General features: G+C 34.0%; 1 protein-coding gene across 1 annotated transcript in view; it reads right to left on the reverse strand.

Moving 5' to 3' along the window:
* The window catches only part of LOC137620048 (uncharacterized), a 26,195-nt gene that overhangs the window by 804 nt on the left and 5,391 nt on the right, over window positions 1-20,000 (reverse strand). Inside the window, exons 3-4 of the mRNA XM_068350327.1 lie at window positions 17,211-17,630; window positions 9,330-9,525 (exon numbers count right to left, since the gene is read on the reverse strand). Coding sequence (XP_068206428.1) covers window positions 9,330-9,525; window positions 17,211-17,630 — 616 coding nt within the window. The remainder of the gene's footprint in view (window positions 1-9,329; window positions 9,526-17,210; window positions 17,631-20,000) is intronic.

Raw genomic sequence — 20,000 nt, forward strand, 5'->3', positions numbered from 1 at the left:
CACAACAGCTAAAATATGTTTTTCCCAAAAAAAACTATTTTATAGAGCTATATTCGATTCACCTTGAATTATATTTTCAAACTAGTATCATTACCTATTAATACTATAACATAATTAAAAATATTTTACTCAATATTTACATGTAAAACATGAATGGTTCTGGACTACTAACACACAAACAAGCGGTAGAAGTTACCCACGTTCCCTATATGTTAGGCTTCAAAAGTTGTTTATCTTGAACCCAAAGATAAACAGTTAAGATAATGTTTGCAAGTAGGCCACGCCACCTTAACAATGAAGGATAACATACAAACATCCAGGTTTTAAGATTAGGATTCCTTCACGTTACAAAGTCAGAATACAAATAAAACTTGACAACAGCTCCAAAACACATTTTCAATTTCAGTCAGCGTAGTTCGAAAATTCACACAAAACTATTTAGGAGAAAAATCAAAATACATAACAGTCCACAAAGAGAAATACCAAAGGCTTATGTTACCCCGAGTTCCAAGTGGCCAGATTTAAGACCCTCCCCCCCCCCTCTCTTTCTCTCTCTCTCTCTCTCCTCTCTCTCTCTCTCTCTCTCTCTCTTCTCTCTCTCTCTCTCGTGACTTCCAATACAGGCAGTTGTTATCCTCCCTACAATTTCAGACATTTACCGCGCAGGGAAATGTCAGACTTCGAGTGATGACATTTACTTCATAATGTCGAGAATAAACATTTCCCCAAACACACCACCCGATGTAGGAGGCACAGAGGTGAATACTGTAGGCTTCTTGGAAAAAACTTTAGGCTGTAGGACGAAAAGGTTTATTCCTTCATGATTTTCCTCAATTATAAAACAGAATTTTTCCTAATATTTACTAGATCTAGGAATAGATACTGAAATGTGTTCGAGTAAATAAAGGCTGATTTACGGTTTTTAACATTCTTGGATGTCGATTTCCAGTTCTTTGGCCGAGTTCAATAGTTCCAGTTTAGGGGAAATACTACATAAATTGTGGTCCATTCTAAAAAATGTCACCCACTTTAAAAGCTTTAATCACCTATTACCTTATTTGGAAAGAACTATTTATGAAAGAAACATTACCAAAGGCTTAGGGATTTTTCCCTCACTTTCAGAGTATATGATTTAAAGGTAATACTCCTATCGCAACTCGCAAGGACACTACAGTCTACATGGACTTTTATTTCGAAGCAACATTTTAAAAATCTGGATGCTAATAGCACATTTATTTATTCATGATCATTATTAATGTCCTAATATCCCATAAAAAATATAAACGCTGATTATAAAAACCAAATAGATCATACCTAATAAATCAAAGCCCAATATGACTCGTGAAAAGCAATTGAAAAAAATAAACCATCAATTAAAAGTAATATGTTCTACATTTCAATAACACATCAGGCCAGCTCCCTCATCTCAGTGATATTTGAGAAACAGTCCATGGCCTCAGCTTGGTTTGGGATTACAGCTCTTGTAATATAATGACTTGCGTCAGAAGTGGACTTCCACTTTCTGGCTGATGACATAGTGATCACTGGATATCCCCTGGCACTTTTGAAAAGGTGACATTGCTCTTGAGTTAGCTTCTTATACGCCACAGGTGCGGAGACTACCAGGCACGTTCTGGCCATACTATTGAGTTTATGATCGACTGATTGATTGGATGAATGACATTCCTTCTGGCGTCGCAACAGCGGGGTTGTTTAAGTGGAATTTACTTTGCGTTCGTGAGATCAGTGACTATATAAATGTCACTGTAATATTCAATTTCTTAGCCTATTTTTCTTACATTTATGTGCAAAAATTGTTTATTATTTAGCCTATTTTCTTTTATTTCCTGGATGTTCAAAATTGTTTCTAAATCAAAACTCAGTTTTATGACCTGTTTAATCCAGTCTAGCGTTTTTCCAAGTCACGGTCGTGGTGGCCAATTGGTAACGTCTCTGCCTGATGATCGCCAGGCGGGGATTCGAGTCCTGCTCAAACTCGTTAATTCCTTTTGTCTCTGTAACTTCACGATCCTTGTGAGCTAAGGAAGGATGGTTTAGGGGAGCCTATAGGTCTGCCTGCTGAATTATCAGCAGCCATTACCTGGCCCTCCTTGGGTCACAAGCTTTGGTGGTGAGGGGGCTTGGGCGCTGATCATATATGGTTAGCCTCAAGGGCATTGTCCTGCTTTCTAGGGCAATGTCCACTGTCCTCTTGCCTCTGCCATTCATGAGCGACCTTTAAACAGGTTACCTACAGATAAACAGATAACAACATAGCATAAAAGGGACATAACGTTACAGCTTTTAGGAACACAGCTAATCCATAAAAAAATATTGAGTGTGCTTATGCCCATCATCACAGTTTACTCAATCTTAACATGTAAAAAGATATATCAATACAATATTTACTGGAATTTTAAGCAATTACATGGTCGGGAGAAGAGCATATACGACAATCATTCATCTTAGTTAATCCGCCCTTAAATTAGGAAGATTTTAAAAATTTCAGTAAACATTTTGTCAAAATATCAAAAGATACTATATCCCAGAATCATTACCACAACGATTCGATTCTACACCATACTTTAAAAGAAAAAACACCTCATTTGCATGACGCAAAGGGAAACTACTTCCTGCCATTCAAATTCCAAAGTGAGCCAAATTATAACAATGCCTCTGATCTCTCAATATCTAAATAGCATAAAATCTAATACTAGTCTACATGTCCCGTCTAAAGAGACTTAAATATTTAGATAGATATGCCCCCAACACGCACATACACAGTGTACCTCTCCGTGTAAAGCCTTTCATCAGGGTATGATTACTCCTCTCACCTTGTCCGAGTGACGAGGTAGCAATGTCTCATAGGGTGACCAGAAAGGATATACATATATACTGTAAATATATATATATATATATATATATATATATATATATATATATATATATATATATATATATGTATATATATATATATATATATTATATATATATATATATATATATATATATATATAATACATACACATACACTTGCTCTTTATTATATAGGAGAGATAAGTCTCATTACTATGCTATTGATGAAACTGAGGAGTGATAATTAAACAATAACATCACTTTGCTTAATATGCGAATGAAATATATAAACAAATTATCAAGGTACTTTCTAAAATAAAATAATCTGTGTTATTTAATTTGAAGAGACAGTTACGTACGGGGAGAATTAAATGTTCCTTGTCCCACTTAAAAAGGATAGTTGGGTGTTCTTGGGTGTCTACGGGAAAAGAGGAAAAACCACTATAATCCATGGAGCTTGGAAGTGTATTTCAGAAAAGCACAACACTAGCTATGATCTAGGAGAGGAAAGGAACACTATAAGTGCGTTCGTAGCATGAAGTAAGATCAAGGTGAGGCAGATGCTGGAATTCCCGTTACTATCTACAGATGCAGAATATCACTTTCAAATACCAAATGGATAGAATATAAGACACTTACCAAATAGCACATGGATTGGAAATAAGACCCTTTCAAATAGCAAATGGATTGGAAATAAGACACTTTCAAATAGCAATGGATTGGTCGGCACGGGAACACACACAAATTATGGACCAATGACATGAGATGAGATAGGGGTGAGAGATGATATAACCACTCAATGACTTAAAATGACGGCCGGAAGCGAGTACGATGCTGAAACTCTAGGGGAGCCAGAAACCAGGTTTCACTATCCTCTCCCTGTCCTTTCTCGGACCTGGAGATATTTTCTTTTCTTGTAGAGAAGGACGAACTGGACAGAGCACAAACAGGGAATTACAAGGCGATGGAACATAGGCTAGGCCGTTTACAATGACCATGGTATTATACAAGAGCGACGTTTAATCATAATAGCTTTGTGATTTTCTGGCTCATCAATGGCACGATGGCGGAAATTTATCAATCAACCATTTCAATTAACTTAACTCATGTCTATATCGTTTGTATAATCCTGTACTCGACTAAAGAGCTAAAAATAACAAGGAAAACATCAAAGTCCTTTTTCCGAAGGACAAAAAAAAATATTTCATTATCGAAATATGCAAAGAAAATTTTTTTTCTGGTTTAAAAAAACATTTTTTTTATTATGAAGACAATCTTAATTTACCATAGAAAAACTCCACACCACTCTAGCATATATCTCTATATATATTCTTCGATAGTGTATAAAGAAAAATAATCACTGTATCAGTATTTCGTTAACATTCGCTCACATCTATAGCGTGAATTAGTCTTAAACGGGGTTTACACGGTCGAACGGTTCGTCGAACCTGATTGTCAAACGGTTCGAAGAGGTGGTAGTCAGTCACAAATGCATAAGGCTCGTAGATAATGAAGCCCAGCCCACAAAAAGTCAGGCGAGAACAGACTTCGAAGCGTTCGACGAACGTGTTCGACAACTAAATACCCCGTTCCCGCGTTCGAACATCACTTCAAACACATGTCTGTCAAACGGCATTCGAGGAACCGTTCGAGAGGAATTTTTACCACTGAAAGCGATGGCCTCCACTTGACTGTCTCTATTGATTACTCTAACTCACGCCAGCCAAAGCTAATGAGTATACACTTGAAAGATAATTATGTTAATGAAAAGCGAATGCATAAATTAAACGTAATTAGGCCAGGGTAATTACGGGGAGAACATCATAACAACATTATTATTCAGTCTCAAAATTAAAATTAAATGGGCACAGCTATCCGTAGCGCCGTTTCGAGTATTACCTCCCAATTATATGCGCATGGTTTACTAAAAATATAAATTTCTTCAGAGTACAGAGGGTTATAATAATCTTCAAAGATCATTTACTAAAATAAAATCGGCATAGGACATGCAAGAGTACGGGAAGCCTTAAAATATGCGGCCCCAGGACTATTCAATAGGCTCTCTCTAGACATCCGAAAGACATAAGATATTAAGGCTTTCAAGAGGAAACCATACTTTCGTATTCTCTAGGTTCTTCTATAGAGTGGATTTTATAATAAACAAGCAATATGCGGTCTGAAATGTTGAATGCTTTGGAACAAACAGGATAAAATGACTGTGAAGGTCCTGTAGAGAGGTTCCCCTGCTGTATAGGACCAGAAAAGCAGCCCTTAAAGTAAAGAAAATAAGTAAGCTACTTGCAATGGGATTTTGGCAGGTGATGGACATGGCCTTCTTGCAATTCTTTGAAACTCTTTAGTCTTCTCTTTGGTGCCCTATGAAAATCGACCACTTGATGTAAACCTCGAAATTCTACATACACAAATTACCTTACACTTAAAAAATAGAAAATCAATCTTCTATGCAACAAGTTTCACATAGTATGCAATGTAGAATCAACAAGCTGCAGCTAATGTTCTTGCTTTTACCAATACTTGGCTAATTATTTCGCATTCTAATCCTTAACCCTCTATGGTTTATGGAATTTGGGCAGCCCAGTGTTAGAGATAAGAAGGCCAATCCGCACCTGTGTGCAACTTTGGGAAATTCTGCAGTTGTACTATGAAATAAAACCCCGAGGAGATTTACAGGTGACTCGTGAGCGGCAGAATCAATGGCTGCTGATGTCAGCAGGTAGATCTAGAGGCTTTCCCAAATTAATCCCTAGCTGATAAGCGCGGTGAGGTTACGGACATTAGTATAAACTATCGGGCTTAAGCGGGGCTCGAATTCTCGACTCACAGAATGCGAGTCAGAGACGTGTTCACATGTCAGGTAGAAAGCTAAAATGTGGGTGCAACTAGGGGCTTATGGGACACTGCAAATATCCTTTAGAAATGCTTACAGTACACTGCATGAGGTGCAGTGTAATCAGTACCCCCCCCCCCCTTGCTCATACAATCTGTGGGGGTATGAGATAACATTCTAATCGGTGCGAAACCTTGGATTATGCAATTTAACAAAAATAAATAAATTTAAATGTTTAACGGTTAAACATTTATATTTATTCCGTTATTATTTTTTCTAATACCTTGAAAGTTTAAACACTTCAACGGCAGTGAAGAGAAAACAACTCTGTTCAATTACCTCTTTAACAAAAACAACATGACTTTTGTTAAATTACACAGTTTAACAAAAAAATAAAATAACAGTTAAATTACCGTTACTTTCTTAAATTACCAAGTGTAACAGAACTAAGGAAATAATTCTCTTTTTGTTAAATTATCCTGTGTAACAGAAATAAGAGATAATACCTGTTAAATTATCCAGTGTGACATAAAATCATTTACCCAGTGTAGCAGGAATAAGATTATAATTCTTTTTTATTAAATTACCCAATGACAATAATAATATAACTTTTGTTAAATTACCAGTGTAGAAGTAAGTACACAACTTTTGTTAAATTAACCAGTCAGTAAAAAGATAATACTTAAGTGAGTCCGGATTTAGTTCTTGTTTGTCAATCAAGACACAATCTACAAATCACTGAAAAGTCATTACATCTAAATCCTATATTCTCAAATCTTAGTTTTTTATATTAGTTTTTACGCCTCTAGTTTTTTAATTGTTTAATCTACAGTTTTATACAGAATAAAAAAAAAACTTAAATTTTGTATACCGTATGTACATAGTTGAATTTTTTATAATACTTTTCTTTCTTTCCTCCTTTCAAAGTCATTCAATAATTTGCTTAAATAAATTTATGGCTAAAATTTACTATAAACTGCATTCTTACTTTTGTAAGGGGTGTGAGAACTTACTAAAAGTTTCCTATGAGTGCGAGCAAGAAAAGGCTGAGAACCCCTACTTTAAGGGTTAATACTACTGTGACACAACTTTATTACTACAATAACTTTTCTATGTATATAGCATCAGTATCATTGCAATTGCGCTCATTTCCAATGGCTCGCCAGCTCTCAAACGACGACAGGGTAATGTCACAAGAAACAAAATAATAATGATGTCTCGTCCACACCAAAAAGATTCGGACTTACTCGTATTTCTTGGCCCCTTACGAAAGATTGTCTCAGCCCATTCTGTTTTTTTTTTCTTTGAGAGAGAGAGAGAGAGAGAGAGAGAGAGAGAGAGAGAGAGAGAGAGAGAGAGAGAGAGAGAGAGAGAGGAGAGAGAGAGAGAGAGAGAGAGAGAGAGAGAGTGTGTGTGTGTGTGTTCTCGTTTCTCAAGGTTTTTACCAAAATTTTCAAAAATATTGCTAGTGAGGAAAGGAAATAAGGAAGTAGCATTCTAATCTTTGAGAATTAGCATTACTACCTAGTATGATGATAAAGTTTACATAATGTATAATGAATCACATACCCAAGACGATGATTCTTACAATCTTTATCTTTATCGAATAACAAAAATAAAAAAATAAATCGTGTGCCCAAGTATTTTTCCTAACAGAAGTAGCACTACACTAAATGAGTAGGTCAAAAGGTCAACATAATAATGACATTTCATCGATAGATTGCCAGACATTAGAGCTAACGACAGATCTATTGATAAGATAATAAAACTAGAAAAGCCCTCAGTGTAGACCTCCGCCACGGCAGCTTATTTCTCGAAACCAGCTTGCCTTTCCCAGAATCAATTTAGACCGTAGGAGTATTTAAAGTGTGTGTGACAACCATGTGCGAACTTGGGGTTAAGGTAAGGGTTAATTCAGTCGACATTTTACACGACCTTGACCTTGACCTTTGACCTAGTACTTTAAAAATCTAATCACTTCCATGTCTCAACATAGCAATTAATCCATGGAAGTTTCACTACTCTAGGAATAAAATTGTGGCCAGGAAGTTATTCGCAAACAAACAGAAACTGACAAACGGGGGCGAAAACATGACCTCCTCCTAACTTCTTTGGCGGAGGTAATAAAATATTCGGCTTTCACCACAATCTTTGCCTTACACAATGGGATGCTCGTTCGACGAGAGGATACAAAAGCAAGGTCTAGATTCTAGACCTTGCTTTTGTATCCTCTCGTCGGAGCTTACCATTCCTACCGAGTTTGTCTTTCTTTGATATTATATTCCTAAATAAAGTCATTACTTTTTCCCCTTTGACTTTAGTTAATGTAGTTTCAATACCGAGCTGCTGAAATCGCTTAAGGGATTCTACTACTGTAGTAACTAAACTTCTACAAAATAAAAGAACAAGAAACCTTTTGATCTTAACGCAAAATGCTAAAATAACATTTCACAAGACGATGACTCATAATATCACATTCACATGCGAGCATTATTGAAAAAGGTCTACCATACATTCAGATGAAAAAAAAAAAAAATATGAGGATAATAGTTTTGGAAAAAATTATTAAATTAAAAAATTCTTCTAAACTTTATTAAGGCCGAAATCAAAGCAAACTAAGAGATCCAATTAAAAACAATTCACTCCTGTCATCGAATGTAGAATCTAAAACAAAAATTCATAACGATAAAAAAATGGGGATGATCAGATTTATAATATATACATATGTGTATATATATAATTTGTGTATATATATATATATATATATATATATATATATATATATATATATATATATATATATATATATATATATATATATATATATATGTATATGTATATATATACATACATACATATACGGTCAGAGAGAGAAATGGAATTTCTCAAATGTCATCAGTGATCCTAACGCTGTTTTATTTCTATTAGGAAATTCGAATATTATGAAATGAGAGAGAGAGAGAGAGAGAGAGAGAGAGAGAGAGAGAGAGAGAGAGAGAGAGAGAGAGAGAGAGAGAGAGAGAGAGAGAGAGAGAGAGAGAGCCTTACCTTACCTTACCTTAATGCCTTATTCTATGTTTAGGCTCTCCCAGGTCCCTCAGTGTGAGGCACCTCGTATATATATATATATATATATATATATATATATATATATATATAGATATATATATATATATATATATATATATATATATATATATATATATATATATATATATATATATATATATATATATATAATGCAGATATTTTTAGTCCATTGCACAACCAAGGCCTCAGACATGTCAATCCAGGCTGGCCATCTATATATACAGTATATATATATATATATATATATATATATATATATATATATATATATATATATATATATATATGTGTGTGTGTGTGTGTATATATATATATATATATATATATATATGTATATATATATATATATATATATATATATATATATATATATATATATATATATGATACGATAAAACATATTTCCTTGATTGCCCAAAGAACACAACACCGTACATCCAACGGTCAACAGGGAACATTAGGTAAGCATTTGACTGTTTAAGTACGAAATAAAGAAGAGTTGAAAATAAAGATGAAATATCATAGATCACATTACCTTGCTGCAGGGGTGGTAGAAGTGGAGGTGGATCCGGTGGTAGTGGAACCGGTGGTAGTGGAACCGGTGGTAGTGGAACCGGTGGTAGTGGATCCGGTGTTAGTGGATCCGGTGGTCGATGCGGTCGTGGGTCCGGTGACCGATGCGGTAGTGGATCCGGTGACCGATGCGGTGGTGGATTCTGCAGTTGATTCATCTGTTCATGATCGAAATAAACGGGACGAAAGAGAGAAAAAGATTAGTTTTCTTATGTTATTATTCTGATTCTGGTTTGAGAGAGAGAGCTACGTATTTGTATTCACAAAAAACACTTTAAATTATTAATCTAACTGCTGATTAAAATGAAAAAAAAAAATTAATCCATTGAAAAAGATTTTCATATAATACTTATATATGAAAAATAAAAAGGTACTCAAAATCTCACCTTTTTACTAAAAAAATTTAATCCATTGTACAAGATTTTTATCTATTACATATACATCAAAAATAAAAAAGTACTCAAAATCATACATTTTTACTAAAGGGAACTTCAAGGTGTTAAATTTATCATGACAACATTCTTTTAAGGAAACATTACAAAATAATCTTAGAAATAGAAAAACAAAATTCAATTTAAACGAAGTATTTCTTTAAATAAAGCATCAAAGAAATTTCAATACATCTTTTTACTTCTTTCAGCTTCTTGAATAAACTAAACACAACAAAAGCAAAGTCAATAGTTAATGGAATTGTCAATCGAATCTCATCAGGCTGAGTATTTCCAATTAAAGATTATTTATTGAGCGAACTTATATCAAATTTCAACGGACTATCGTGGATTACAAGCGAGCCAAAATAAGTTCTAATAAATACATGACTAGTTACTACTCTGTTAAAAAAACATGTAATTTTAATCAGAAATTCTCTGTAAAAATATATATTGTTCTCAGCTGTATTTCAGTAAAATACATGCGGCCGTAATTCTAACCCTACTTAGTTATTGTATTTTACGAGTTGGTGACCGTAATATCACTCCTTTACGTCAATATATCCCTTTTTAAATCGGTAAATGCATGGCATTTGTTACAGGATTTTTACCGTTTTTACTGCAAATTTTTAACAGTATACTTAAAGGTGTCTGGTTTCAGTTCCAGTTTAATCAGAATAGATGCTCACCAGACCGTCAGCCGGGCAAGCCCGCAGCAGTGGTCTCCCCAGTAAACAGCATAAACTCATGGTCCCGGGTGGGATCGATCTCCCACCATGAGAATGCTAGGCATAAACGTTGCAACGGTACTAGCCAGGAGAATTAAAACCATAAACCTCTTTGTTTCCGGTTAATAAAGTTTAAAATTTAGATAAAGTATTTAGACCACGCATAAGAACAATACGAATGCGCAACTCATCATACAAGATTATGAAAAAATCTAAAGAATCCATCAAAATCAGGCTGGAAATATCAAGAATGTTGATACCGTTTTTAAAAATATTTTATCTTAATTGTTCATTACTTCTCACATCGATTATTTATTTATTTCTTCACTGGGCTATTTCCCCATGTTGGAGCCCTAGGGCTTATAGCATCCTGCTTTTCCAACTAGGGATACAGCTTAGTTAATAATAATAATAATAATAATAATAATAATAATAATAATAATAATAATAATAATAATAATAATAATAATAATCAAAACATGGCATCCCGCTCTGTGACAGCGCTAGCGAAATTCGAATGTGAAAAAGAAAAAAAAAAACGCGAAATCACTCTTGGCCATCTCAAGATCGTTAAAGAAATTGATAGTCGCCACAGGCAGCACAGAGTGAATCATGCTGCCAAAGATGAGAGCGGAATCAAGAGTCGCATATCTAGGATTATATATTGGGTGGTCCGACGACGTGGAAAAATATAGCATCAAAGTTACACATTCCATCGATGTTGTACCATTACTTCACTTTGAAATATTGAGCATTTGAAAAAGCGAGTTATTAATGACTGCTCGGTTCTCTATACTTGAAAATTTACTTTTTTTTAAGCTTTAAATTTAAATGAACGTCACGTAAAATATTAATCAGCTTGATAGGAAACGATGCAATATACCAATATTTCTATTTTGCTATTCAACTACTTGATTATAGTAAAACAGTGGCATCACTTGAGACACGTACTTGATTATAATAAAAACCCTTTAATTTTTTACTGTTAATTAGGTTTGTATTTCAATGACAAGAAAACGGAATTTCCTATTTTTTTAATGGCTCTTTATCATTCAGTGACTAAGATATAAACCAAAATTTTAATCAAGAGAAACAAAGACTTACAAAAAAAAAAAAATACACAAAAAACACACAAACAAAATCAACGTTTCAGTGTGTTCACAGATCCTAAAGATTCATCAGCAACGTATTACGTAAATACACAGAAATCACAGATATCACATGGACAGAACTACAGAACTATGACAGAATAATCACATATAACGATCATTCATGTGGTTGATACATATAACAAATATAAATGCATGCCACATGGACACGAACATAATCTCACATGGACAGACTTACCTTGAACGAGTTATTAGTTTCACTAGCCACTATGCCTCAACTGTTCTACAAGATTATGGGTTTATTCATCAAAAGTTAAAAACGAAAGCTAAATATACTCAATTTGTAGCTAATTCTAATAGTCATGCCTTCTCCATGAGGCTTAATATTGCACAGTATCCTAGACGTTTTATTCCAGCTGTGACCAAGCTGAGGAATGACCTTCCTAATCAAGTAGCTGAATTGGTCGAACTTCAAGAAGTTCAACCTTGCAGCAAATGTTTGCATGTTGAACAGGCTGACATAAGTCTCTTTATAGTTTATCTATGAAAGATCTGTTTCAATGTTGTTACTGTTCTTAATATATTTTATTCTAATAATTCATTACTTCTCTTGTAGTTTATCCATTTCCTTATTTCCCTTCCTCACTGGTCTATTTTTCCCTGTTGGAGCCCTTGGGCTTAAAGCATCTTGCTTTTCCAACTAGGGTTGTAGCTTAATTAGTAATAATAATAATAATAATAATAATAATAATAATAATAATAATAATAATAATAATAATAATAATAATAATAATAATAATAATAATAACAACTGTACTACAGTGAGGAACAACATCAAAATAATGTTTCTTTTCAAAATGCTTTTCATGAGAGAATCTTAACTATTGCTTTTTAGAGATCATTCACCAACTAAAAAGATACTAAGTATTGGGAATCTTCAACAAAATGTGTCACGAATCTCATTTATTTTTGTAACGTATTAAGCCCTAATCTTCAGCAGATTTGTGAAAATTAAGTCATTTTAATAACTTTAGCAGTGGCCAGCCAAGACCCCAACCGGACAGGACAAGAGACAAACACGGACATAACAAACATTATCGAACAAATACACTGTAAGCCGTAAACACAACATGTATTTGCATATGCCTCACGACACCCGTGGTGGCTTCTTGCTTGGACGAACAAGTAAAAAGACCAGCCCATGCACTACTGGCCTAGTGGATACATATTCCTATGTAGTGAGCTTGTGTAGAACAAGCTAAGATGACAGGTGGAACTAATGTTAATATGATGTGTGGACATTCGTGTGGATATTCGGTCGACTTATAGTTATGGGAAGAAAGCTCTGTGGGAGCATGTTTTAAGGAACTTTGAGTTGTGTGGGTGTGGGGCCAAAGTTTACTTGGGGAAAATGTCTCCTGCAATTCAAAGGAAGTTATATAGTGCAAGTCTGGGACAATATCAAAGCACTTCAAGAAATGGAATTTTGAAGTTGTATTCCATATAAGGAGTTCTATCCAGTCAAAAAAGTCGCATTAACATCAGAAATGTTAATTTTTTTGAAAATTTGTGTACTGAGCAAAGTCCTCCTCAACGCTGGTCTGTGTGACTCTTTTTCTTTGTTTGTTGTCCTTCTCATAACAAAGTATATAAGAATATCCCATACATTTTCGATAACATCGGTTTTCATGTCAAATACCATCTCATATACTCTGGATTTGACATTTAGTTGCATTAAATTATTGTCTTTATTTGGATATTTTACTCAAATGCAAATATCTGAATGATCTTTCAAGACTCAACAAATGCAAAATATCTTAGCTTTGTCAAGCATATAATTGTCAGTGCCAATTCCCAAATTATGTCTTTAATTGAAGATATATTTAATATGTCATCGTGTCTCTTTCCGTCTGGTTTCTGAATCAGTTTTTCTAATACACTTGCAGACGTCTAGACCTTCCAGTTACTATTCATATATTCAAAAGCCCATCACAGAGAAATACAAAATCCTTACCTTAGAGGACGTTCCATAAGGAATGGAAATACAAAATCCTCCTAAGATTAAATGAAGTGAGTGATTAAGAACATCCTGTAGACCTATGTAAGCTATTTCACCAAGACTGTCATTAGGCCTAAGGAGGGAATTACCATAACAGCAAAGAACTTTCGTGATGTGTAAGGGTCATAGTTTTCGTTTTCTGACCAGCCACCTTTACTTATCTTCTGATATATAATATATATACATATATATACATACATATATATATATATATATATATATATATATATATATATATATATATATATATATATATATATATATATGAGTATATATATATGTGTGTATATATTATACATACATATACATATATATGTGTGTATGTGTATATAAACTGTATCTATCTATCTATCTATACATATATATATATATATATATATATATATATATATATATATATATATATATATATATATATATATATATATATTATGCCATACTGTACTTATGAACATTATTTTAGACCAGATCAAAAACTATATAGAAAATTTCTATGCCATCAATCATATTTTTATGATACATAACTTTGCTATCAGTCATTATATACATTTAAAGCTATTTTATTCATCACTGGTCTCTTAACATATTACTCAGTCCAAAGCATTACCTTCAATTTGATTTAACCATATTAAGTAATACCTGTTTTAACCAAGGATTTCAGAGATATTGGGACAAGGATTGTTACCTTTTTGAGTAAACTGCTACAGAAAGAGTAAAAATCCCTAGGCCAAGGATTGGTCTCTTCTTGGGCAAAATTGTTATAGAAAGTAAAAATTTCTAGGCCAAGGAATGCTTTTTTTTTTTTTTTGGCAAAACTGCAACAGAAGGGTCAAAATTCCTAGGATAAGAATTTGCGTCTTTCTTTGGCAAAACTGGTACAGAAAGTCAAAATTCCTAGGCCAATGATTTGTCTCTTTTTTTCTTTTTTGACAACACGTTATAAAAAGTAAAAATTCCTAGGTCAAGGACTGACCTCTTTTTTTTTATGCCAACAGTCTTACAAAAAGAGTCAAAATTCCTAGGCCAAGGTTGATCTCTCTCTCTCTCTTTTTTTTAAACACGTTACAGAAAGTAAAAATTCCTAGGTCAAGGACTGACCTCTTTTTTTTTATGCCAACAGTCTTACAAAAAGAGTCAAAATTCCTAGGCCAAGGTTTGATCTCTCTCTCTCTCTTTTTTTTAAACACGTTACAGAAAGTAAAAATTCCTAGGGCAAGGACTGACCTCTTTTTTTTATGCCAACAGCCTTACAAAAAGAGTCAAAATTCTTAAGCCAAGGATTGATCTTTTTTTTTTCTTTTGGTAAAAATTCCTAGGTCAAGGACTGACTTCTTTTTTGGCCAAAACTGCTACAAAAAAAAGGCAAAATTCCTAAGCTAAGGTTTGATATCTTTTTTTCTTTTTTCTTAAAACACGTTACAGAAAGTAAAAATTCCTAAGCCAAGGTTTGATATCTCTCTCTTTTTCTTAAAACACGTTACAGAAAGTAAAAATTCCTAAGCCAAGGTTTGATATATCTCTCTTTTTTCTTAAAACACGTTACAGAAAGTAAAAATTCCTAGGTCAAGGACTGACTTCTTTTTTGGCCAAAACTGCTACAAAAAAAAGGCAAAATTCCTAAGCTAAGGTTTGATATCTTTTTTTCTTTTTTCTTAAAACACGTTACAGAAAGTAAAAATTCCTAAGCCAAGGTTTGATATATCTCTTTTTTCTTAAAACACGTTACAAAAAGTAAAAATTCCTAGGTCAAGGACTGACTTCTTTTTGGCCAAAACTGCTACAAAAAAAAGGCAAAATACCTAAGCTAAGGTTTGATATCTTTTTTTTCTTTTTTCTTAAAACACGTTACAGAAAGTAAAAATTCCTAAGCCAAGGTTTGATATCTCTCTCTTTTTTCTTAAAACACGTTACAGAAAGTAAAAATTCCTAAGCCAAGGTTTGATATATCTCTCTTTTTTCTTAAAACACGTTACAGAAAGTAAAAATTCCTAGGTCAAGGACTGACTTCTTTTTTGGCCAAAACTGCTACAAAAAAAGGCAAAATTCCTAAGCTAAGGTTTGATATCTTTTTTTCTTTTTTCTTAAAACACGTTACAGAAAGTAAAAATTCCTAAGCCAAGGTTTGATATATCTCTTTTTTCTTAAAACACGTTACAGAAAGTAAAAATTCCTAGGTCAAGGACTGACTTCTTTTTTGGCCAAAACTGCTACAAAAAAAAGGCAAAATACCTAAGCTAAGGTTTGATATCTTTTTTTCTTTTTTCTTAAAACACGTTACAGAAAGTAAAAATTCCTAAGCCAAGGTTTGATATATCTCTTTTTTCTTAAAACACGTTACAGAAAGTAAAAATTCCTAGGTCAAGGACTGACTTCTTTTTTGGCCAAAACTGCTACAAAAAAAAGGCAAAATTCCTAAGCTAAGGTTTGATATCTTTTTTTCTTTTTTCTTAAAACACGTTACAGAAAGTAAAAATTCCTAGGTCAAGGACTGACTTCTTTTTTGGCCAAAACTGCTACCAAAAAAAAAAGGCAAAATTCCTAAGCTAAGGTTTGATATCTTTTTTTCTTTTTTCTTAAAACACGTTACAGAAAGTAAAAATTCCTAAGCCAAGGTTTGATATATCTCTCTTTTTTCTTAAAACACGTTACAGAAAGTAAAAATTCCTAAGCCAAGGTTTGATATATCTCTTTTTTCTTAAAACACGTTACAGAAAGTAAAAATTCCTAGGTCAAGGACTGACTTCTTTTTTGGCCAAAACTGCTACCAAAAAAAAAAAGGCAAAATTCCTAAGCTAAGGTTTGATATCTTTTTTTCTTTTTTCTTAAAACACGTTACAGAAAGTAAAAATTCCTAAGCCAAGGTTTGATATCTCTCTCTTTTTTCTTAAAACACGTTACAGAAAGTAAAAATTCCTAAGCCAAGGTTTGATATATCTCTTTTTTTCTTAAAACACGTTACAAAAAGTAAAAATTCCTAGGTCAAGGACTGACTTCTTTTTTGGCCAAAACTGCTACAAAAAAAAGGCAAAATTCCTAAGCTAAGGTTTGATATCTTTTTTCTTTTTTCTTAAAACACGTTACAGAAAGTAAAATTCCTAAGCCAAGGTTTGATATATCTCTTTTTTCTTAAACACGTTACAGAAAGTAAAAATTCCTAAGCCAAGGTTTGATATATCTCTTTTTTCTTAAAACACGTTACAGAAAGTAAAAATTCCTAGGTCAAGGACTGACTTCTTTTTTGGCCAAAACTGCTACAAAAAAAAGCCAAAATTCCTAAGCTAAGGTTTGATATCTTTTTTTCTTTTTTCTTAAAACACGTTACAGAAAGTAAAAATTCCTAAGCCAAGGTTTGATATCTCTCTCTTTTTTCTTAAAACACGTTACAGAAAGTAAAAATTCCTAGGTCAAGGACTGACCTCTTTTTTGGCAAAACTGCTACAAAAAGGTAAAAATTCCCCCATACTAAAAAAAAAATTAAATGTCAAAAATATGGTAGAGTTAGGGATGTCGTCATCTCACCTTGCTGTCCCTTTCCAACTCCATTCCCATTGGATTCTTTGGTAGAGTCTGAGCCAGCAAGGGTGGTGGTGGCGGTACCAGACGAGGTGGAGGAAGTGGAGGAGGAGGAGGAGGTCGTCACACCAGGAGCAACAGTTGTGCTCCCGGTAGCAGTAGAAGTTACAGAAGCAGTTGTGGTCGTAGCTACAGAGTTAGTCCCACTAGTCTTGGATGTTGTTGTCTGTGAGGATGAGGATGGAGTGGATGAAGATGATTTGGATGAAGATGATCCAGCGGTGGTGGAATTTGTGTCAGTGGTACCTTTCCCGCTTGGACTGGTAGTACTTGTGGAACCTGTACTTGTGGAACCTGTATTTGTGGAACCTGAAGAGGAACCGCTGGCCGTACCAGAAGTAGCGGAAGAACTGTCAGTAGCGGCGACTTCGATGAGAGAAAAAGGGGAAAGTAATTAGTAAACATGTTTCTAAAAATAAAAAAAAATATTAAATTTAATTACTTTTTGATAAACGTAATGGAAGAAAGTGTCTATTCGAATAGTTGAAAAAAAAAAAAAACAGTTCATCCATTACTTAATATCTGCATTGAAAATTAGCTGAAACCTATAAATTATTGTAAAAAGTAAAATTACCTGTAAAAGAAAATATACATTCATTATTCAATAAAATAATAAACAACTTCATTACCTATTCATTTCATATTACGTCACTAATCCTATTCACAGGAATAATAACTAATGCAAGATATTCCGTTTAAAATTTAAAACAAGATGCATCTAGATGCCAACCCACATAAACTTTAAACCTTGATTATTCTCTTCTTACCATAATAAGATGCGTTAGCAACATAAAATAGAAGCAATTTATATCCTAATCTATAAGAAATCGATTCTTCGAAAAATGCTCCATGTATTACAAATGGCTTCAATGTCGATAAGTTGTCAAATAATACCCTGTTAGGTTTAATAGAAATCTGAATACTCATTCTTATGGCATTTCGTTATCAAAGACATATATGGGTACTATAATCAATTTTTTTTAATCAGGCGAATTTGCAGAGACTCGCAGCGGTGCCCTTTTAGCTCGGAAATGTTTCCTGCTATCTGATTGGTTAGAATTACCTTGTCCAACCAATCAACGATCAAGAAACTTTTCCGAGCTAAAAGGGCACCGATGCGCGTCAGTGCAAATCTGCCTCGCTAAAATAAAATTGACTATAGTAGCTTACAAGAGCTAACGATACGGTAAGAACATGATCTACTCTCCCATGGGGTGTAGGGGTCGCAGTCGCATCTTCCGTTTTGTAACTAATCGCCATCACTTATCCTCTGGAATGTATCATGTGTCGTACTGTAAACATGACTACTATTTTAAATTTGGCAAAGATATCATAATATCTTGTAGCTTATTTATTTCCTTATTTCCTTTCCTCACTGGGCTACTTTCCCTGCTGGAGCCCTTGGGGTTATAGCATCTTGCTTTTCCAAATATGGTTGTAGCTTAACTTATTACTATAATAATAATAATAATAATAATAATAATAATAATAATAAATAGCAACCATTTCTTAATAAATGAAGTAATCGAGGTTTGCTTGTCTCACAGCCAATGTAGAATAACGAAATATAAACAAAAGAACCAATCTAACAGCACAACAACAATTACGAGAGAGAGAGAGAGAGAGAGAGAGAGAGAAATAATGCATCCATGTTAAACATGAAGTAAGCCGTTGTCATGGTGATTAGCCTGTTGCCGTCTCTCTCTCTTTTTCCTATCCGGATACATCTCGCCTCTGTTTGCCCCGGGTTTCCAGCTTCCAGCATCCCGCCTCCAGCTTCCCGATCGGCGTCTAAAACCTAAAATCCATATTTTCTTTTTCTTTGCAAGGTATTGGGGTCTGAAAAAATTGAAGTTCTTTCAAGGTCCATCTTCAGTATGAGACATTGATATGTGCCCTTTAGAAAATAGAAATAATTTCTCCTTTCTCTCTAACACACACACACATACACACACACACACATACACACACACATATATATATAATATATATATATATATATATATATATATATATTATATAATATATATATGTGTGTGTGTGTGTGTGTGGTGTGTGTGTGCGTGTCCTTTTTGAGTGGGGGATACCTCAATGTGGTGAAAGGTCGTGTATCGCCACGATCAGCAAAGCTGTACTAGTCAAGGCCACCCATATAGGATGATTTGCTGTGTACAATAAGACAAGTCTCCCACCATCACCAACCCACAGTTGACCAGCATGGTGATGAAAACTGACCAAACTCTAAACATGAATAAAGACATGTCTGATGGCCTTTTTTCCAACAGTGGACTAGAAATTGCTGCACTGAATTTCACAACAAAAAAAGCGGTAGCCTTTGAGAAGAGATGAGCTAAAATTTATCGTTATAGTAACGAACCAAAGATGAGACTCTTAAACAGAAAATTTCCAAACATCTTAACAGATTAACTTCTATATAAAACTGGTAGATATATAATAGTCATTGGTGTATCGCCATGATCAGCAAAGCTGTGTACTAGTCAGGGCCAACCGTACTGGGTTACTTTGCTATCGAGCGACCAAACGGAAATCTCCCACCATCACCATTCCGCACTAGCAGCGTGGTGATGAGAACTGGTCAAACCTCAAGACACGAAATATCATGTCTGAGACCTTTGTCCTGCAGTGGACTAAAAACAGATGCACTTCTTGTTGCTGATGTTGATATTCTTTATAAGAATTGTAGATATTCTGGCATAGGATTAGCGTCATCACAAT

Source organism: Palaemon carinicauda, chromosome 26, assembly GCF_036898095.1.
Source record: "Palaemon carinicauda isolate YSFRI2023 chromosome 26, ASM3689809v2, whole genome shotgun sequence".
Lineage (NCBI taxonomy): Eukaryota > Metazoa > Arthropoda > Malacostraca > Decapoda > Palaemonidae > Palaemon > Palaemon carinicauda.